This window comes from Oenanthe melanoleuca, chromosome 19, assembly GCF_029582105.1.
Source record: "Oenanthe melanoleuca isolate GR-GAL-2019-014 chromosome 19, OMel1.0, whole genome shotgun sequence".
In the NCBI taxonomy this organism is placed as follows: domain Eukaryota; kingdom Metazoa; phylum Chordata; class Aves; order Passeriformes; family Muscicapidae; genus Oenanthe; species Oenanthe melanoleuca.
The window spans coordinates 5,991,043-6,012,368 of NC_079352.1; the positions used below are offsets into that span (position 1 = coordinate 5,991,043).

Genomic DNA, 21,326 nt, shown 5'->3' on the forward strand with positions numbered 1-21,326 from the left:
GCAGCACTGGCGCCATCACTGGTGGTTCTGCTGGTGGCCTGTTGTTGGCAGTGGTGGCATCCCTGGAGTGTCTGCTCATGGCGCTGCTGGGGGCACAGGTGCTGTCACCAATGCCCCTGCTGGTGCCAGCTGGTCACGGCGGTGGCGTTTGCAGTGCGGTGCTGGCACTGCTGATGGTGTCACTGGCGTGCCGATGGCAGCCCTGTCCCCGCTGCCATCCCCCCGCCCCGGTGTCGCCGGTGCCCGTGCCCGCAGCGGGTCCTCCCGCCCGCCAGGGGGCGCTGTGGCGCCGCTAGACGCACGGAGCGGGCGGAAGTGACGTAGCGGAAGTGGAGTGGCGGCCGCCATAGCAACGGCGGGATGAATGCGCCTCCGGCCTTCGAGTCCTTCCTGCTCTTCGAGGGCGAGAAAAAGTGAGGGGGTACCCGGGGGGCGACTCGTTAAACCCTAATCTAACTAAACCATAACCAAGCGCGGGGAGCTGGGGGGAGGGAGGCCGGGCCGTTCCCCCCGTGCCCCGCACGGATCGCTGACATCCCTGTACCCCACACCCTCCCAGGATCACCATCAACAAGGACACCAAGGTGCCCAACGCCTGCTTGTTCACCATCAACAAGGAGGACCACACGCTGGGGAACATCATCAAGTCGTAAGCTGCAGCGGGGAGGAATTTTCGGGGGTGGTTCGGGGCTTTTCCACCCTTCATTTCACTGTTTTGTTTTTTTTATTCCCGTTTCAGGCAGCTGCTCAAAGACCCGCAGGTGTTGTTTGCAGGGTATAAGGTCCCACACCCTCTGGAACACAAAATTATCATCCGTGTCCAAACCACCCCGGATTACAGCCCCCAGGAAGCTTTCACCAATGCCATCACAGACTTGATCAGTGAACTCTCCCTCCTGGAAGAGAGGTTCAGGGTAAGGGGATATTTTTCAAAACTATTTGAAAAAAATAGTTGTATTGTTGTAATATTAGTTGTATTATTAGTTGTAATATTGGTTGTATTATTGTTGTAATTAATGAAAGGGATGGGGTTGTGTGTCTTAAAGCTGCTGGGTTTTAGGTTTAGGAATTAATTCAGCCCAACCTCCTTGTGTTGTTCAGCTGCTGTCAAAGCATGGCAGAGCTTGGCTGCTCCTAAGTGCAGTTGTATTTTCTTTTCTTTTCTTTTTTTTTTTTTTAATTCTCTTGACAAAACTCTGGGCCCCTATTTTCACTTCTCATCGCTTCCACTCAAGTTTATTTATTGATTTAGCCCCTAAATTCTGAGACTAAATCTGCCTAGAATATTACTCAGAGAAAATCAGAGAGACTGTCATTGAGACCTCTGATGTGCTGGGAAGAGGCACCAGGGCACCAATTTGTAAAGAAGTTTTGATTTAAATTTCAATTTTAGTTTTCTGGTTGCTGTAGAGATTTTCACTGTGGGTTGTTTTGATTCACAGAAGAGTCAGGAATGATTAAACCTCTACCTCCAGCTCAGTAACAACTCTTGTCTTAATATGTGTATTTTTGCTTTTTCTTTACAGGTTGCTATTAAGGACAAACAAGAAGGAATTGAGTAAAATACCCCCTTTGGAGCAGACTTATTTCTGAGGCAGAATGATGTGTCTGTTATTGGATGAAATATTTAAACCTCTATTCATGGCAAATATTTTCCCCCTTGTCCCACTTCTGTTTTAATTTTTGACAGCAGCAGCAATATTCTGAGTTTGGGTTTTTTTGTTTTTTTTTTTATTATAGCAGACAGGCACTTTTCCAAGAGGATAAATGCTGTGTTGGATTTGGTGGATAAGTCAATAAAGTGATTTTTAGTTTTGTAGTTGAAGCTTTAAGGCAAATATTTGTCCTGGGCTGTTGGGGAGGTTGTTGTGGGTACGATTCCAGCATGAGAAGCTGCTCAGTGACAGCTGGAGATGAACTCTCTGCTTTTCCTGCCAAAAAGTCCAGGCACTGCTAGCTGAACTGGTATTTTGTTTTATTAAGTGTCATTTCTATAAAACAAATGCACAAATTGTGAAAACTTACAGTAAAAGAAACCGGATGTTTACAATGAACTGATGAGTTTAACAAACTCTTGTTTTTTTTTTTTTTCTCCATCTTGCACATAAAGCTGGTCTAGAAAACGTTCATGGGCACATGGGTAACAGTCACTAATACTGCACTAGGTCAAAGCACGGGGGTGGAGCTGTGGCACAGGGGACTAAGACTTCTTCCAGATGCCTGTTATGTTCACACTGGTCAGCACAACAAGGTAGGTGAAGGCAGGGTCAGCTACCACGTTGTTCACCAGGATTTCAGGAGGCTGCTCCCCGTTCACCCGGAGCTCTGGCCACTTGAGGATCTGTGGGCACAGAGAGGGGGTGGTGGCATGTCTGAGGGGAGATGGGGCCCTGGGGATCCTGAGGCAGAGGCTCTTCCTTTTTCTGAGGGGCTGGTGGAGCTGTGTGATATTCCTAAAGGGCCAGGGTTTAGTGCACAGGGGCTTGAGCAGGGAGGGACAAGTGAAAACAGCTGGCCTCAGTCCTAGAGGAACTGATGGGTAGCTTGGCAATGCACTTCCAAAAACCCTGAGGAATCACAGAATTGTTGAGGTTGGAAAAGACCTCCCAGAGCATTGAGTCCAACCTGTGACTGAGCAGCACCTTGTCACCCAGAGCAGAGCTCTGAGTGCCACCTCCAGGGATGGTGACTCCCTTCCAGTACCTGAGTAACCCTTCCAGTGAAGAAATAATGGAACACTGGGTCACTTCATACCTCTGTCTAATGTAGCTCCAGACCAGTGAGTGAGAGCCTTTGGAGTGTTTGTGGTTGTCCTTTCAGAGGGACAGGCAGAGCAACAGTGACTGCCCAAAAAGAGAACTGTGTCCAGGGGGAAATACTGGGCAGAAAAAAGGTGAGTGAGCACAGGGAAGCAGTGAGCCCTTTCCTGCCAGGGAATGTTCACTCTGGCTTCCCTCCCCTCCCTGGGGCATGTGCTGCCTGCACACCTGTGGTTTTCTGCTCCTCAGTTTAACCACCACCTTTGGGGCTGTTTTAGGAAGAGCTGGAGGGGGTGACAGATTTGCTTTGCAGTTCCTTGTTCCTGACCTAGCGAATGGCCTTGGCCACGCTCTGGAAATTACTTTTAATTGTTTGTGAGTAAACACAAGGCATCTTCTGGGACAGGCCTGCTCAGGAGACTGGGATCAGCTGTCCTGGGGTGGAAAGGAGGCCCAGAGCAGCTCAGACCTACCTGTGTGGGAGAGATCCTCCGCTCCGAGCGCTTTCCCTTCGCAGAGCTCCAGGCCGTGGTGTAGTTAGAGAGGTTGTACATCCACACACTGCCCTTCTCATCCCCACAGAACACATACTCTTTTGCTGTGAGAGCAGAAGGAAAAGATGGGAAATTAGTGTGGAGCTGGGAGTCTGTTCTGCTGTACAGCAGAGCTCCAGAAGAGCTGCAGGATCCCAGTGGAGGGTGCCATATTTCAGCAAAATTCCCTTACTGGCACAAAAATATAAATCTACCTTGCTTAGAAAAAGTTCATTTGAACATAAACCAGCTATCTTTAGAGTAGAAAAGCTAATGGAAATGCTGACCAGATCAGGTTGGCTGTTCCTTGTCAGTCTCCAAACCTGGCTGTGTGACATCCCTGCCCACAGATGCACTCAGCATCCCAGTGGCTCCAGAGCCCTGAGCTCTGTGCTTTGAAAACCAGGGCAAGAAAGACCCCCCAGCTTTGGCTGTCCCCCCTTGTTGGGCAGATGGTGCAGCTGTAATTATTTATTACTGGTGTTATTTCCAGCCAGCTGGTGCTGGGCTGAGGCTGCGCAGTGCTGGAGCTGCACTGCAGAGCTGCAGAGGGAGAGCAGAGCTCTCTGATGGGCTCTGAAATCCAGGCTCCAGCTCCAGGCTGCTCCCATGGATCAAAGGAGAGCCATGGACAACTGGGCAAAGCATTACCCAGGAAATGGGTGCTCCTACCTGGGCAGGTGCTGAGTGTCAGGTAGGACATGTCTGTTGTGGACCACTCCAGCTCAGCCAGAATAACTGCAGACATTGTCTGTTGGCATCCTTTTCCCTTGGAATCAAAAGACCTGCTCCAGCTCCACAAATATATACATCCTGGTTTGGAGCTCTTGGAAGCTAGGGAAGAAAGGAAGGGAGAGGCTGTGGCAGCTGCTGGGAAGCAAAGTACATCAACACAGAGGTGGTCCATCCAGAATATGGATTTCAAGCCGTGGGATCTGATCCAGCAGCAACTGTTTCCATCTGCTGTACCTTATTCCAGGATAACTGGAGGTTGCAGAGAGATTTTCAGTGCTATGCTAATGTTCCTGAGCTGCAGGACAAGCATAAGCTATTCAGAAAGAGCCAGCCTATGATGTGAAACTCCCAGTTCCCCTGAAAAAAAATAATTTTGCCAGCAGCCCTTCAGCAGAAAGGGACTCTCCTGCCTTTCACATTGGCACTGTTTGGCCAAGTGTGCTCCATGGATGTGTCCATCTGATTTCCAGTCCTGTCCAAGCATGGGTTTGCACTCCAGGCCACATTTTTGGGAAAGAAAAGTGATTCTGGGAGGCAACTCCATCCTGTGCAGCCCACTAAAGCTAAAGAGGCTGTCACACCCCTTTCAGCCCCTCTGCTTGTCATGGTGGCTTCACCCTGCACATGCTGAGGCTCCCCACTGTTTTTGGGATTGTGCTGTTGTGTTTATACTCACCAATGACATCATCATTGAGAAAAGCCAAACCATCAACCCTGTGAGCTGTTGTCATGCTTTCCCCATCAGGAAACTGGAATATGGCTTCAAAAGGCCTAGAGCAGGGAGAAGGGTGAAATGAGCCAAGTGCTGAACAGCCAGCACTGAAAGGGCACTTGGCTGCAAAACCCAGAAGGAAATTTGTGTATTAGTGAGTCTCTTGCCAAGCTCAGGTGAATTCCCACTTGAATTTACACTTTTGGTCACCTGGGTTTATTAATACAGCAGAAGCCCTTTGCTCAAGAGATTGCTGTTTCACTCCATCTCTTTTGCAGGCATGTTTGTCAGCAGGGCATGACTTTACTTCTTCCTCATAATTTTGTCCTGAGCTCCCACAGGGTGCTAGTTTCCTGGGTTACCTCACGTCCCAGGAGCAGGGGAGGCCCCACTGTGAGACTGGAAATCGATCCAAAAATTTACACTCTGTTACACTTCCTGGGGATGACACACCCTTAAGTTTTGGGGTATTGGATTACATTCCTGCCAGCCTTCCTGCAAAGCAGTCTGCAGCTTTAATACAACCTCTGAACAGTCCTTGAGCATCGTGCTCCTTTTTTTTCTGGCCACTCTGGGAAAGGGAGGATGTTTTAAGTTTGATAAGACATGCTGCTTTTGCTCAGACCCCTTCAGTTAGAAATCAAGCCTTTGCTAGGACTATCCCTTCTTGTTACGGCAAGCAAATGCACACTCCCAGCTTGTGGCTCTCACCTGCTTTTTTGTCCCTTATCCAGTTTTATGTTCCAGGCAAAGCAGCCACCTTCACAGCCTGCCAGCAGGTACTGCTCGGGGCAGGTGGGGACCAGGGCAATCCGTAGGGGGATAGAGGCTGTTTCCAGCACCAGCAACTGGCTAAAAAAAGAGAACAAGCAGTTAAGTGGTGCTGTGATGTGACAGGTACAGGCTCTTGGACTGGCCATGTCTGGTTTTTGAACCTTTACCTTGCTTTGAAATTGTAGTCACAGTCTGGAATCCCAATATCCCAGAGTGCAATTCGCTTGTCATAGGATGCAGCTGTAGGACACAGAAGAGATGCAGGTAGTGACACTGCTGTTCATCTGGCTCTTCTCCTGCTGGCTGGCAACTCTGCCTGAGTCACAGTCACCCTCTATGGCTCCAGAGAGCTCATTAAAGCACAGCAGCAGTCCCCAAGGCTCCTGCTCCAGCACTTCCCAGACACTGTCACACATACACAGTCACTACTTTGTGTTCTTATCCTGTGCTCTCAGAGGGGCAGATAAAACAGTTTGTTTCCTGGTGTCCATTACTGAGTTGTGGCTTCACATGGGCTTTAGTTAGTGGCCCTCTGAGTTCGTTTCTGGTCAGGGCTTCTAGTGGAATCTAAAGTATGAGCTCTAACCTCTACTGTCAGGCAGACATCACTTTATTCCACATATCCATGGCTTACTGTGTTCACATCCACAACAGCTCCCATTGGGAAAGTTAGGCACTGATGAAGGGTGAGTAACATGTCACCATGCTGATACACTGGAAGCAGAAACAGTTCTAACAGATTACTCTGAGTAACCTGGACCCTCATCAGATGGCAGCCCTCAAACTCAGCGTTTGTTGGTGTCCCCCACCCCAAAAAGGATGCAAAGAATCTCCCTTAATTACTCTAAATTTTTCTATGAAATATAATCAGTCTTGCTGTCCACACCATTATATGGCTGTGTTACCAACCTCCTTATACCTTCCACTACCCTCCTTATCCTTTCTTCTGCTTCTGCTTTTGAGACTCCTGAGATTCTTCTTGGAAAGTACTCCCTATTCTCAAAAAAATTCCACTTTCAATGGTTCATGTAGCACTCTAACCACTCCAGGATGTGGGTAATTGTTGGCAAGAGAAACAATGTGCTGTGGGTGCAGGTGTGGCCTGAATGGCTCCGTACCAGATCACTGTACAGCCTGAAAATGCAGTTGCAATTTGTAACATGATGGTTCATTACCAGTCCATGAGCCACAGCCTCTGTGGGTGCTACTGTGTGTGGCAAAGCTCTCCTTGACATCAGGACCTGAATAGAAATTTCTGACAAGGCATAGAACTCACATAAAAAAATCAATCAATTAAGCACATTGTTGGATAAAATGAAACCAAACAGCCCATAATAGCTGCTGTGCTGGAGGAGAGCCCTGCCACTGCCTGGCTCCCAGCTGCCTGCTCTGCCATTCTTCTTACTCATCCCCGTGGAACAGATCCACTACTGGGCTTGTTTGTGGCTAATGTGTGTGTGACAGCCACCCTGAGAGCCACCAAGGGAGAAAAAAGAGCTGCTGCACCTCAGCTAAAGAGCCAGCCTCTGGAACAAGCTGTTCCTGCTGGAGATTGTTGCCACAGGAGAGTAATATTGTTCTCCCCCTAATGCCTGTCCGTGCCTTTTGTTCGCGTGTCCCTGCATGCCCTGGTGACAATTCCCCTTGTTAAGGAAGCCCTGACTTTTCACATCAGAGCTAAAACCAGGGATTCTGAAGCAGACTTACTGAAGAGATGGGTCTCTTGGGTTGGGCTGAAGCAGACAGTAGCAATGGGCTTTTTGTGAGCCTTTATCTCTCCGTAGCAGAAGTCGGCTGCCACGTGGATCAGTTTGACAATGCCTCTCCTGCCTGCAGCTGCCAGGATGTTGTGAGCTTTCTTGCGGATGTCGCTGGTCACCATTGTGAGAGTTGTCCATGCAACACTGAAGAATTCCTGGGACAGAAGGTAAACAAGGCTGGGGTGACAGAACAGCCAGGAGGGTGGTGGCTGTTAGCTCACAGAAAAGAACAATTGTCATGAGTGCTTCTCAGGTGAAATGACACAACTATTTAAGATGGAGCATCAAAACACAAAACAGTTCTCAGAAGAATATAAAGTACAGAAAGAGAGATTTTATTCCTCTGTGCTGGCAAGCAGGCTCAGCAGTCAGACATACCTGTGTGAGGACTGGCAGGCTAACCTCCTAAACCATTAAAAAAATAAACCCAAACTAGGCTAAAAGAGTAAGCAAGCAATGTTTATTATCTATCTTCATCTTAACATCTGTCCATACTAACACTTTCAGACTTCTTTCTAATATGTATTATGCATATGTGTAATTATTACACGTTGTGGTATTCCCATTCCATGCTTACCCTTCCCACTTGCAACCCACCTCTGTAGCCACTTTATACTTTTTTAGCACCGTCCCTGTCTCACAATCAATCAGACAGACAGATTCCCCTCCACAGGTTGCCACAGTTCTGGAGGAGTTCACAATGGGATCTGAAAGAGGAAAAAAAATGGGTGGGAAGTTCCCAGGTTCAGGGATAACACAAGAAGACTGCAGCTTTTCACTGCCTGGTGCTCTCCCAGTCTCCTGTTTTCAAAGTCAGAGGAGAAATACGTGAGCAAGTCTCTTCCTGACAACAGAGACTACAGCTTGAAGGAGCAGGGGTCTAGCGCATGGAGTCCGCTGGGATTCCAGAGCCAGGTGGTTCTGGGAATCCTGCAAACCTCTTTAAGAGCTCACCTTTCCTGGCTCCGGAGTCTAGCACTGGCTCGAAGACACAGGACCAGAGCTGCGTTTTAAAATCCTCGCGGCTGTTGCCTTTACTGTGACACTGAAGAAAATGCAGTGGCTCTGCACTGACATCCTCCTACAATAAACCATCCACATTTAGAAAATTCATTCCCTGACATGGTTTGCCTGTGATTGCCTTGACAGAACCCTCTACTGAACACAGCAATCTGAGTTAAACTCAAGTATTTTTCAGCCCTTCTGTGCTACAGAGAACAGGGGAGACTGAGGTGCCACAATGCTCAAGACTCCTAAAGCAGCAGGGAACTGTTTAGCAAAGATGTGCCCAGCAGACCCCAGCAGAGAACCCCATTTCCTACAGCAGAGAAACGTGAAAAACCCTTTAGACCCCCACTGGCCTGAGCTGAGGGGGAAACACCTTTCCCCATGCAGCCACTGGTTTGAGCTGAGAGCAAGGCTTGTCTGTCCCATTTCTAAGCACAGGCTTTCAGTGCACCACCTTGGAGCGCTGGTCCATCCATCCCCTGGAGGGGATCCACTGGGGTCTCCTGGGGGGTCCCTTCTCTCCCTTGATGCCTCTGAGATTTAAAACAATGAAAAAAAAACCAAACCAAAACTCACAATACATTTAGCTAACTATGAGCTCCAAGCTGTGCAGAGCTCTGAAGAAACCTGAAGGCAGCTCCTCCCACTATAAACCAAGAGGCCCAAAGCCAGTCCCAAGGGGTGATGGATGTACCTTGCGCTTGGAATTCTTCACGGGGGTCAAGGTAACCACGTCGTTGTCCTGCTCTTGGCTTTTCTGCTCCCCTGTCATCTGGCTGGATCTTCTGCTGCTTTTGCCCTTGGGAAACTGCTCTCCATTTTTTTGTGTCCCTTCAGCTTCCGGCTCAGGGGTTGCCTCCTTGACTGGTTGGTTTGATGCTCTCGGTTTGTCAGGAGCTGGGTCATCCTCCACATGACTGGATTTTCTGGGACTGACCTCAGTCTCCTCCTTGGTGTTTGCCTGGGTCTTGGACTTCTTGTTTCCAGGGCTTGATTTTGAATGATTTCTTTTCCTCTTGCTGGGTGTTACTGTGACCTATAAGGCATGTTGTCATGTTGTCAGGTTCTGCAGAAGGTTTTTAGCTTCCCCATAATGTGCAGATAATTTAAGCCAAAGATAATAATTATTCAAATGTAAGTACCCTCCCACAATTACAGACTGGGTTCCAGGAATCAGACAGCCCAGAGTTGCAGGGCTCCTAGAGGCAGAAGATAATGAAAAACATGCAGCCAGCCTCTTTTTCAGCTCCCTTGCCCTGTCTCAGTCATTTGCAATTTACATTCGATGTGGAAAAACAAATCTGGCCTATGGACCACAGGGGTCCAGTCTGCAGCCATTTCCAAGCAGGCAAACACCAGCAGAACCTGGCCAGGCATCAGCACAGGTTTCTAATTAAAATATCCCTTCCTAGAGGAGAGGTGGAATGAGTAGGACTGTACTCATGAAATGTTTTTGGTTCCCTATGAGAATGGAAGCTCTCTGAGGGAGCAACTCAACCTTCACAATTCTGGGAAAGCTTCAGTCTGGCTGTAAAGAAGCCTGAGCTGTTGGATACAGGCTGGAGCCTGAGACTGCCCCTGTGATTACCAAAGGGTCATAAATGTGAACTGACAAGAGCTGCTGAATTCCCAGGAAACAGAAAGAACATTGCTAATGTAACTGGAAAAATTACCTACCTGAGCCACATCTTCCGCAGGTTCCCTGGGGCTTTCAGTGCTTTCTTCCTCATTGTCATCTGTCTTTTCCTCTGATTCAGTATCAGAGTTTAACTCCAGACCTAATGAGCATGCCAGAAACTCTTCTGCAATCATTTTCACCTGAGAAGCAAATATGTAGATATGTTAAAAAAGAAAAATAATAAGACAAAAAAGCCACAGCATGTCAAGCTCTGATGTGTCATGGCACCAAGAGCTGCTTTGCTGAGTTTTTAATATCTGCTCCTACTATTCTGTGTGAATTTCACAAGTGTTGGAGGAGTCCCCAGATGACATTACATGACCCAAGAACATCACTTTGTCATGGGCATTCAGAGTACACAGCTGTAGAAACAACAGTACAGCAACAAAAGGAGAGATGGAAGTCTTGATTGTGTGTGTGAACATACAAATAAATGTTATAAACTAAATGGTGTCTTTCCCTGCTGGCAGCAACTACACTTCTGTCATTATCTTTTCTCTTTCATCAAGAGTAAAGGTAGCCATTAAACTAATTTGGAAATAATTAAGTATTAAGGATACTGCAGTCTAATTAATTAGTACAAGTATCACTATTGCTTATGAATTAAAAACAATGTTTAATGACTGCCATTTCAACTTGATGCATGTTTAGTCCTGGTGCTTCTGTAACTGCTTAACAAAGCAGTGAAGAAAGAGAAAAAATGATACCACTTGTCAGCAGGAACACCCAAATCCATGGAGTGTTTTGATCCATAATGCAGAACCAGGAGCAGGGTCCCTGCCTGGAGAAGAGCAGGGAGAGTGGGATGTGACCTACCCGCCAGCGGGTGAACTCGCTGAGTGAGCTGGGCCCATACACCACATTGGTCTGAACTGACTTCAGGAACTTTTTCTTGATGGACTTCACCTGCTCAGTTGTGTATTTCTCAGGGAGTTGGTCACGGAAGAATTTTTCCCAGTGAGCAGTAACCTAGGCAGAAAGACTCAGTTTATTCAACAGAAAAGCTCAGAGAACTTGTGAAAGTATTTAAGAAGTGGCTAATCCTGAGTGCTACACCCTACTTGATGGCACCACTTTAATTTATTTATTCATGTTCACATGACCACTTCAGCTAAGGAGAAGTGTACCAACCTGGAGTGAGTGTGGCTAAGCAGACACTATCAGCATGGACCCATTTAGAGAGATACCTGGACTCCAAAAGATGCTGACCTACAGGATGCTCACCTGCCAGCACAGTTTCTCATTGGAGTTTCTGGAGGGCAGTAACACATCCATCAGCATTTGGACTCAACAGACATTTTTACATTGAGATATAGGACTAAGAACTGGGCAGGCAGGTACAAATGATATCAGGGAAAGGCATCAGGGCAGACACCACAAAAAGAACAGCACCTGGAGAGTTTGGTGTCTCATTAAACAGCTAACCATAATCAGTTGTCTGGGACAAGAGGCTGAGCAGCCCTCACAGAGACCCTTTGAGGTTCACAGGTTTTAGACAGACAACACTCAGCACAATTCATCCCACTTTCCAGTATCTGATTTTTCCTCCATTGTTACACAGAAGGAATTAAGAAGATCAATTAACTAGAATACGAATAGTAAGAGCAGTAATATACAAAAACAACCAACCAACCAAATCTTTTTCATAATTGAACAATAACTTTGCTCAAGATCTCAACGATGCCTTGTGGGGACAATCTGTCAGGAGCTAAACTGTGTAGACAAATAAGTGAAAATAGAGTTCTAAACATTCACAATTGAAGAAGAAAGAACAAATCCCCATTCCTGGTGTATGCTGGAAAAGGCAAGATTATCCCGAGCCTGGTTTTGTGCTCCTCATTCCTGGGGCCTGGAGAGTAATTTAAATTAGATGGGGAGGTGTTTGCAGCTGCTCTGGCAGCACCATACTTCTCCCATTCCTGAATGATGATCAGAGTGACCTGAAAAACTACAGGGTCAGACAGACATGGTTGGCTCTTCTCCTGTCAATTAAACCAAAGGCAAATTGGCTGCACAGAACAGGTAGAGCAGATGCCAGCAGTGACCAGAGAAAGCAGCAGAAAGACATTTCCTGAGTGGCCCATTCTGCAGGCTGGACTCAGATCATACCATAGGTATTGCAAACCACTGGGAGCTTGTTTGCAGCTCTGTCACTACACTGAGCACAGGATTTAATTATTTCTGAGGTGTTTAGAGGTTAAGGAAATATCCCACATCTTACCTTGCTGGTGAGCTTACGGGTGTTGATATGCCTCACATGCTTGGCCAGTTTGGTTATGTCCTTGCCATTGAGCAGACGAAGATTTTGCAAAAGAAACATTACTTTATAGTCATCATTGAGCTAGAAAGACAAAACATTGCAGTTATAAAATTTGTACATGTGGTACTGGCTTTACCTTTAGTCCTTGATTAAAATACAGCCTGTATAAGAATTATATATTTAGTAAGGAAAAGCCATTTCATAAAATCTCCTCAGGATTTTCAACTTGAATTTCATATTTTAGATGTGAAGTAACCTTCTCTATGAGTTGGGATCTTAAACTGCAGACAGAGCTGCCCAACCCTCAGGCAGTGCTAACATCCAGCACAAGGTGGGGGCTATGTAAATGCTGGGCTTGAATGCAAGGCTGGGAGCTTTGTTCATATCCCTGAACTCTAACACAGGGGAAGGCCTGTCCTGCCTCCAGTCAAGGTATTTCAGCAGGAAATCTTGGGTCAGATGTATTTTAAATCAGATAATTCACCATACAGACACACATACTGCCAGTGTGCAACAGCAAATAAGCATGTGGGGATGGTGAGTGGCTGATGACAGGTAACAGCACAAGTAAAATCAGTTTTGGATGTTTGTCTTGTACAGTCAGCAGATCCTCTTGGGAGAAGTCAAAACCTAAACCAGACTAATCACCAAGTTTAAACCCTCATCTGAGGACCCAGTCTGCTTTTTTAGAGCACAGAGGGCACTAAACTAACACAGATATTAGGAAATAAAACTAGCATTAGATATTAGGAAAAAACTCTTCACTGTGAGGGTGGTGATGCACTGGCACAGGTTGCCCAGAGAAGCTGTGGCTGCCCCATCCCTGGGAGTGTTTAAGACCAGATTGAATGAGATTCTCACCAACCTGGTCTAATGGAAGGTGTCCCTGCCCATGGCAGGGGGTGGAACAAGATGAGAATTAAGGTCCCTTCCAATCCAAACCACTCTGTGATTCTATGTTTCTGTAAGAGCATAATCATTACTGTATTTTACACAAGCATGAGCAAAGGTACTGTGCCTGATAAACCACCTAAGACAGGACTTTGGCCTAGAGAATGAGGAGTTCAAGACACAGATTTTAATATCTGAGTGGTTCTGGGCAAGTCACTTCTGCAGATTGAGAAACAGTGGTTAAATGTCACACAAAGGCTGGCTGCTTTCTCAAATGCCCTAGCACTTGCTGCCCAAGAACAATATATGAGAACTTTGCACAAGTGCTGTTTGTTTGCCTCTCTGTTTAATGTAAGGAGGGGGGTAACTCACTGTCAAGTACACATTGTTCTCGTAGGTCAGCTCCTCGAGCAGAGGGAACTGTTTCAGAGCAGTTACATCTTCCAGTTTGTTATTGCTGCAGTTCAGGACACGCAGATCAGGGAGGGTTAAGCTGTTGGGAAATTTGTCCAGTAAATTATCAGAGAGATCAAGTTTCTGCAGGTGCCTCAGGCGGGAAAACAAGCGTGGGTCTAAATCTCCAGTCTTCAACTGTAGCTTGGAAAGGCTGAAAACAAAAAAAAACCAAAAAAACACAATTACACAAAAAACCAAACCAAAACACACACACAAAAACTAACAAAAAAAAAAACTCCAAAAAACCTCCAAACAAACCATGAACTATCTGCAGGTCACTGGAAGAACAAATGCTGTTTTCATAGCATAGACAGTCCCACCTGGTGGCACCTCAATCCAGCACAACTCAATGGGTACAACTGACTAAACCTGCTTTTCCTGGTGGCAGCATTCTGGATTGTGAGCACACTGTGGGACAGCTGAGGTGTCTGAGCTAACAGCCACCATCAGAGACTCAGGTCTGTCAAAGTACAATTAACCTGCAATTCAGATAATCTCCTAGGGCTAACTGAGCTGACTGGGAGCAGTAAATCACCAGGAAAGTTCTTATTTTATAGAAAAAAATACTACACCTCTGAAAGGTTTGGTTTTTATTCCTGTGCAATGTTGATTCAACAAGATAAGCTGTGGCAATTCAAGACCCTCAGTCTACCCTGTCCATAGAACACACTACATTCATTATTTCACAGTTCAGGCCACATGTAGAATATGCCCCCAGATAATTTGGCTGTTTTCAAAGAACTAACTAGACAAAAAATAAAAACAAACAGGTGATTTTTCCATTTCTTTTACAGTGAGTTTTGCTGCAAAAGCTTCCAATGGTAAATGTATAAAGTCACCTAACAAAATCCCAAGACTGCCATCAAAACAGAACTCTGTCCTGAAAGAGGAAGTGGTACAATATTGGTGAGGGGAAAAAAAAATATTTTCTCTGTAAGAAAGTGAAAACTTCATATTAAAAGCAGTGTCATTCATATTTGGTTAAATCATTTAGGTGAGCTCCAAAGGGAGCTTCCAGTCCTGGCAGCCAACATCTCTTGAGGGCACAAACTTGAGTTCTTTTAACAAACAGAATCTCTGTCTTCACTGACTAGTTAAAAAAATAGACTTCCAGATATTAATGAAGTGTGAATAAATGAGACAAATAACTCCAGAAAGCAAGATCCTTTCTCCTTCACTTGTCATCTCAGAAGTGTAACCAGCCAGTTAGAGCTGGTAAGAAAGGTTGAGAACAATCCAGCTGGCTGCAGAGCTGTGACTGTGATGTCCTTTTGGGGAAAAACTCAATGGTGTTGCCCTAACAGACATTCTGAAATACAACCCTTCAACATCACAGTATGAAACTGCATGGAGAGAGCCACACTCCAAAAATCCACAGCTTCAAACATCTCCCCACCACTCTGTTACCCAGATTACTGCAGCTGATGCTCCACAGAGAAACCTGTGAATCTCTCACTAAAAATAATTACTTTAGCACAAGGCAAAATCAAAGATATAACTTTAAAGAGTACATGTGAAACCCAAACCCCCTGACATCAGCAACAAAAACAACAAAGGAGCCAGCCAGAAATTGGCCAGCTGAGCCACTTGCACTGGCCAGCTCTGGAACAGTGAAATTCCACTGTGTTAAACATTTGGAAAGACACATACTTGCAATGACCTCTGCTAAGGACTTGAGTGACAAAACTGTTTTTAGTGGTTTTTAAATGATTCAAAGTTTATTCTCTCCCTCTACAATGTTTGAGGTAGTAGGATAACAGGATTTAGAAGAGATGGAACATGATGGAGGGAGAGAAAAATGAAAGGGAAATAATGCCAAAAATACTTTAAAAACCCTCTGAAATCCATGCTGGAAGATTCTCTTATTCACATGAAGCAACTGCTAGCAAAGATGCAAGGGCTTTTGGGGTAGGGAAATCAGGATCCAGCCTTGAGGAGTTTCACAGATAGAATGACAGCAAATATACAGTAGAAATGGCAAAAAAGGTGACATCTGCCAATAATCTGTCTAGTGAATGCAGTGCCACCACCGCTCACTGATCCTGCACTGGGAAGGCTCTCTCAGCTCTGTGCTTTGAAACTCCAACTTTTAAAGTAAAAAAATTTCAGGGAAGGAAAGACACACAGACAAAAATACAATGCCAGGTTGAATTAATCTGAAATTTTCCATGGGCCTGTGTGCACTTACTTCAGTGTCTCAATCTTTCGAAGCCTCGTAGATCTTGGAACAGCTCTTTCCAAAAGAAGTTCTGTAGTAATTTTTGACATTTTCAATCTCTACCTCTCTGCTAGAACCACTAATCAGTCAGCTGTAGGATGTCTTCTGGTTACCTTCGTGATAAAACAAATGGGAATAAGAGGAAATGCTTTCAACAGCTTCAAGGGAGGGAAAAAAAATTATGAGGTTATTTACTGATTTTGCTGCTGTGTTGGAAGTCACCTTTTTCACTTGGTTAAAATGAAGATGGCAGAGACTATTATTAGATTGGGCACAGGCTCCCAGGACGCTGATCCAATCCATCTCCAAAACAACAGGGATACATCCTGTGGCTGCTGGAGTGACAGACTTGCTGCAGGTGAAAGCTGTCCATGAGTGATGGCACACAGGACCTGGACAGCACCACAGGTACCTGTTTGTGCCTCTCCTGGGCTCTGCTCCAGCAATTCCAATAATCTTTCAAACAAAAAGCAGCAGTAAGAGTCAATACACCTGTGAATGCTTTTCACCAAGAAAGCAACACTGTGCTCACTGGCTTGACCAGCTGGACTCTTGGCTGATGTCTTCTGTACTCCCAAAAACTTTGGGAAACTGAATTAATCAGCAGAAATTTAAACACACACCAATCAAGGACATCATTAACTCATCGAGGAAAAAAAAATCAACAGTATTAGAGAATGCTGTCTTGTTGATGATTAACTGATATTTCAGTACACACACAGAGGGATATGCTGATATTTGGAATAACAGTGCTCACAGGGCTAAAAGAGCTCCATGAAATGACTGGTTTAGGGCTTCCCACTCTTCCTGACACAGATTCCAAGAGAGGGAAATAAAAGAGAACAGAGCTCCAAGGCCAGGCTCGCTCCTGTCTTTCTGTGTTAGATCAACCCTGCCTAAATGCCACTCCAGCACATCGTGAGGAGCACATGGGGCACTGAGCTGTCCTTGGCTTTGGTTTCAGCAGCACCACACACCCACAGCACCTACAACATTGTGTGATGAGCAAACGGGCACTACAATGCAGTATAGACTGAAATACTGTACACAAGCACAAAGAGCTGAACTGAAAACCAGTTTAAACAGCAGCTGTTTGGGATTTGAGCCTTCATGCGACACAGCTCTCGCTGCAAGCCAAAACACAGGGTCAGGCTGATCCAACCAAACCTCCCTCAGATCCTGTGCCTACGATAAAAATGTGACACCAGTGACTGTGGATGTTGCCATCGCCCTCTCTTTGGCACACTGACACCCCAGACACAGCTGTGACGGCGGGAGCTGCAGGGAAGGCCAGACATGGCATGTCCCATCCCAGTGCTGCAGGGGGTACACTCGGTTATCTCGGGGTTCTTTCACTGGGATCTGAGGCCTCCCGCCTCACGGCGGGATGGAGCCCCACAGCCGGGCCTGACCCGACCGCGCTCGCTTGGCGCTGCCCTGCACGGCTGGCGCTGCCCCGGGAGGCGATGGCCGCGATGCCCCGGGGGTGACACGGCCATGGATGCCGGGCTGTCCGCACACGCTGCGGCGGCCTCCGGGCCGCGGGCTATCACCGGCTGCGGGCGCAGGCCGCGGCTCCGCCCGTGGGCAGGGCCGGACCGGGCCGGGCGGGGCAGGTGCGGCCCCGGCCCGAGGCCTCGCCCGTCACCGCCGCCTCCGAACACCGAGCACCCCGAGGACCAGCGCCGGCCGCGGCCTGAGGCGCCCCCGCGGGGCGTGCGCCGCGCCTCCAACTCCCAGCGTCCCCCGCGGCGCCCAACAGAGGCGCGGGGCCCGGGAGCGCCGCGGGGGCTGCTGGGAGCGCGAGTCCGCCCGCACGTCCCCTCCACCCCCGCTGCCCGGCCGCGCGGCCTGCGCCCAGCCCCTCGGCCCTCACCTGGAAGCGGCCGGGGAGGAGGAAGAGGAGCCGGAGAGAGAGAGGAAGGAAGGAAGGGCGGGGGGAGGAGGAGGAGCGGGAGGTGGGAGCCGTGTCCTCGGCGCAGCCGGCGGGATGCAGGCGGCGGGCGGCGGCGGAGGGCCGGGATGCGGCTGCAAGGGGATCCGCTCCTGCCTGCTCTGTGAGGGGCCGGCGCCGGCCGCTCCGCCCCCGCAGGTACCGGGGAGGGGGCGGGCGGCGGGGCGGGGCGGCGGGAGGAGCCGAGGGGCGGCGGGGGCTGCCGGCCCTGGCCCCTCGGGGCGGGGCGGTGCGGTGCGGGACCCCCGTGCCCGAGCGGGGCCGGGACCCCGGGGCCGCCGGATCACACGACGGGGACGAGGCAGAGCCCCCCCGGCGGCCGCCCCCCCACCTGGGTATTGTGAATTGTTCACCTCGGTAAGGCTCAGGAGCCGGGTCGGAGCTCACCTGAGCCTCACGTGTTAGACTCACATTCATTTGTTACAGCTTAGCCTTGTGGCCTGCGCGGTTTTCATCAACTTTTCATTCAACATTTATTGCTATGACAAGCCATATCTCTGCAGCAATACACACCATTAATCTCTCTGTACCTGTGGCCCTGAGGATCATCGGTTCTTCCCTGCCTTTCAGGATAAAGACATCACTAGGAAAGAAAAGTGGCTTCAAGCAAGCAGCACAGTGATGTTGCTCCCCAAAAGCAGCTGTAAAATTTCTCTTGTTTGCAAGACTACTGTACAGTTTTCATGCTGCAATACCAAGGTTGTAGGGGTAAATAACAGAAATATCTTATTGCTTTTTTTCTTTTCCATTGATATTTCCACAGGGAGAAGATAATTTCACTTACTGCCCAGCAACAGGCCTTGCTAAAGGAAATGAGCACTCAGAATTTGCTGGCTGGGCATTTCCCTTTCCAGGGGTGTTCCTGGTGGAGGAGTTCATTAGTGAAGATGAAGAGTGTGAGATAGTGGAACTGATGGATCGAGATGACTGGAAACCGTCACAGTCTGGCCGAAAGAAACAGGTTGGACTTTAGAAGCACACCTGATCTTAGATCCCTCTGAAAAGTAAAGCTGTTTTCAATTAGAACTCAAAATACTGAGATGTTTCATCAAGTGTTTTCCTTTGAAAGCTTTTTCTGAAATAAATGGCAAGAATTACCTGTAATTAAAATCAACTTCTTGAGAAAATACATGATAGTTAAAACAAATAGTATTTGATGGTGTGTGTTCAAGCATTAAAGTTCACACAATCTCCAAGGGAAAGAAGTGGGTGTTAAGGTTTGGTTTTACTTTATAAATCCAGAGAGATTAATGTAGATTCACTGAGTCCTTTTGCAACCTGGCAACCAGGTCACTGGAAAAGATGAGAACAGAACTCTGCAGGAACAGCCTCTCCAAAAAGACTTGTCCTAGATTTTTCCTTTACACTAGCTTTGTCCTCCCTCTTCTTTTCCAACAGGACTATGGACCCAAAGTGAACTTCAAGAAACAAAGGCTGAAAGCTGGCAGCTTTAGTGGCTTGCCAAGTTTCAGCAGGAAGATTGTGGCACAGATGAAGGCCTGTGCTGTGCTCAGTGGTTTCTTACCTGTGGAACAGTGTAACCTGGACTACAGACCAGAGAGAGGCTCTGCCATCGACCCCCACTTTGATGACTGGTGGCTCTGGGGGGAGCGCTTGGTCAGCCTGAACCTGCTCTCAAAAACTGTGCTCTCCATGTCCTGTGATTCAGAGGACACCATCCAATTATTTCCCATTTCCAGTAAGGAGGAATTAAATCCCCCTGCGTCTTTCACGCAGACATCAGCATGCAGAAGTCCAGGAGGAGAGGGAACCAAGTGCTTTTTGTCCCCCAGGCTGGTTCCGGGGAAGGAGGTGAGTGTGGCCATCCTCCTGCCCCAGAGGTCGCTGGTGGTGCTGCACGGGGACGCCCGGTACAAGTGGAAACACGGTATCCACCGCAGGCACATCGAGCACCGCCGCGTCTGCATCACCTTCAGGGAGCTCTCTGCAGAGTTCAGCGCTGGGGGGAGACAGGAGGAACTGGGCAAGGAACTGCTCCAAACTGCTCTTTCCTTTCAAGGGAGACCCGTGTGACCAAGAGGTTGCATTTTGCTGGGAGAGGTGTAAAATGAGGTAGGGAATTTGTATGGTTCGGTTTATTTCTGAGGTGGGTGTAAGGAACCAGGTGTGTGCAGAGACAAGCTCAATAAAATGAAAATTTAACAAACAAGTAAAAGGGGTGGGCTTTGAAACCTCCCGGGCACTGGGAGCTTTTAGGCCGAAGTCAGAAAGAAGAGGTTGGATCCATGACCTGTGCTGTAACAAAAAAGCAAACAACCAGCTCCTACACACTTAAGTGAACCCAAGAAAGTTGGAAAAATTAGTATCAAAAAGCCCTTGACACGGTTTCAGCCTAAGCCCTGGCACAGATTTTAAGCTTTCCTGGCCCATGCTTTATGACATCAGACTGGTTTGAATGCTGCACCAAGCCCTGGGGGTACAACTATGCCCTCACCCACCTCAGGCCCTGCAGAGAGCAGATCTCAGGGGAGGAAGGTAAGCAGGTATCTCTCCACAGACAGTACAAAACACTAACTAATGTAATTATCCTTTGCTGAAGATTCATGCTGTAACAATAAGGATTAATCATAAATTCCATGTGTGACCTGTATCTTCTAGAACCAAAGAGCAGCATTTGCAGAGGGCCAGTGCTGACTCTTTGGGCTTGGACAGAGATCAGACCAAAGGCCTGCACAGACTGTTTTATTTTCTGATCATTTCTCATCTCTGAACCCTGCTGTCAGCTCTCAGTAGCAAGAGTCTGATTTTGGGAATTAGCTGGGCAACAGACTGCAACCCTGGCAGCTATCATTTATTTTCCTGGCACCTCCAGCAGTCAGGTTTGAATCATGCCTCGTACCTAAGATTCAAGCAGTCATTTGCAGCAGAAGCTGATCTGAGGCCATCTGTCTGCTCTGAACAAACTTCTGTGTTCTTGAAAATGAAGTTGTGCTGTGGAAGAAGCATGATTCTTTAATAAACACAGTGGTGCCACGACAGCCTTCAGCACAGTCTCACCTGCAGCAGGAAAACTCCACCTTGCCACCAGCAGGCAGTGCTGGCTGGCTGTGGTTGGTAAGGAAAGGGGACAGATCTCAGCATCCTGAGCACTGCTCAGCACTGCTGTGTTCTGCTCCAGAAGTGCTTCCTTGACACTGCACAGTAAAGCACTCCTGCCACAAGCACTGCCCTCTGCTTTCCTGCAGGGGAGGCAGCTCTTCAGCCAGTGCAGTTACCAGGAAGCAGATGGGTCAATCAGGATATTTTTCATCAGTTTAAGCAAACAGATACAACCAGAGCCCTTTGTGGGCTGCAACAAGCCAGATTCAGTTTAGTGCTAATTCCAGCAGGGATCTACTAGCAGGGCTCCCATGGGCAGTCCCAAACTCCAAACCTCTATCCAGGTGGGCTCATGAGCATCCTTAAGGAGCTCCAGCAGCAGTTCCAGCAGTCACAGAAATCCCCTCTGATGGAACCTCTCCACTGCAAACACAGACACACAACAGGAGGCCACACCTGCTCACAGTGAGCTTTGTCCCAAGAAATCCCTCACAGGCTGCAACTGGAAGAGGGTAGATTTAGATTAGG

General features: G+C 47.7%; 4 protein-coding genes across 8 annotated transcripts in view; 2 read left to right on the top strand and 2 right to left on the bottom strand.

Annotated features, from left to right (window-relative positions):
• The window catches only part of SH2B2 (SH2B adaptor protein 2), a 241,493-nt gene that overhangs the window by 164,924 nt on the left and 55,243 nt on the right, over nt 1–21,326 (bottom strand). The gene's annotated exons all lie outside the window — the stretch shown is intronic.
• On the top strand, nt 279–2,054 carry POLR2J (RNA polymerase II subunit J). The gene is made up of 4 exons (XM_056506930.1): nt 279–413; nt 560–649; nt 740–914; nt 1,527–2,054. Exons 1-4 carry the CDS (start codon nt 361–363, stop codon nt 1,560–1,562), a joined length of 354 nt encoding a protein of 117 aa, XP_056362905.1. The 5' UTR covers nt 279–360; the 3' UTR covers nt 1,563–2,054.
• On the bottom strand, nt 1,959–17,878 carry LRWD1 (leucine rich repeats and WD repeat domain containing 1). Of its 2 annotated transcripts, XM_056506901.1 has the most exons (17): nt 17,661–17,878; nt 16,007–16,240; nt 15,755–15,897; nt 13,483–13,717; nt 12,181–12,300; nt 10,776–10,928; nt 9,959–10,099; nt 8,976–9,317; nt 8,228–8,354; nt 7,871–7,980; nt 7,221–7,428; nt 5,681–5,753; nt 5,451–5,591; nt 4,704–4,798; nt 3,965–4,126; nt 3,233–3,357; nt 1,959–2,341 (listed from the first exon to the last, which is right to left on the bottom strand). In XM_056506901.1, exons 3-17 carry the CDS (start codon nt 15,832–15,834, stop codon nt 2,201–2,203), a joined length of 2,253 nt encoding a protein of 750 aa, XP_056362876.1. In that variant the 5' UTR covers nt 15,835–15,897; nt 16,007–16,240; nt 17,661–17,878; the 3' UTR covers nt 1,959–2,200. The 2 variants fall into 2 exon arrangements, with proteins under 2 accessions (XP_056362876.1, XP_056362875.1); XM_056506900.1 differs by lacking the exon at nt 16,007–16,240 and having other exon boundaries at nt 17,661–17,872.
• ALKBH4 (alkB homolog 4, lysine demethylase) lies at nt 17,271–19,915 on the top strand. 3 transcript variants are annotated; one of them, XM_056506916.1, is made up of 5 exons: nt 17,271–17,876; nt 18,502–18,699; nt 19,137–19,437; nt 19,532–19,550; nt 19,640–19,915. In XM_056506916.1, the coding sequence occupies exons 1-5, from the start codon at nt 17,286–17,288 to the stop codon at nt 19,770–19,772; spliced, it is 1,242 nt and encodes a 413-aa protein (XP_056362891.1). In that variant the 5' UTR covers nt 17,271–17,285; the 3' UTR covers nt 19,773–19,915. The 3 variants fall into 3 exon arrangements, with proteins under 3 accessions (XP_056362891.1, XP_056362890.1, XP_056362889.1); XM_056506915.1 differs by having other exon boundaries at nt 19,137–19,550; XM_056506914.1 differs by having other exon boundaries at nt 19,137–19,915.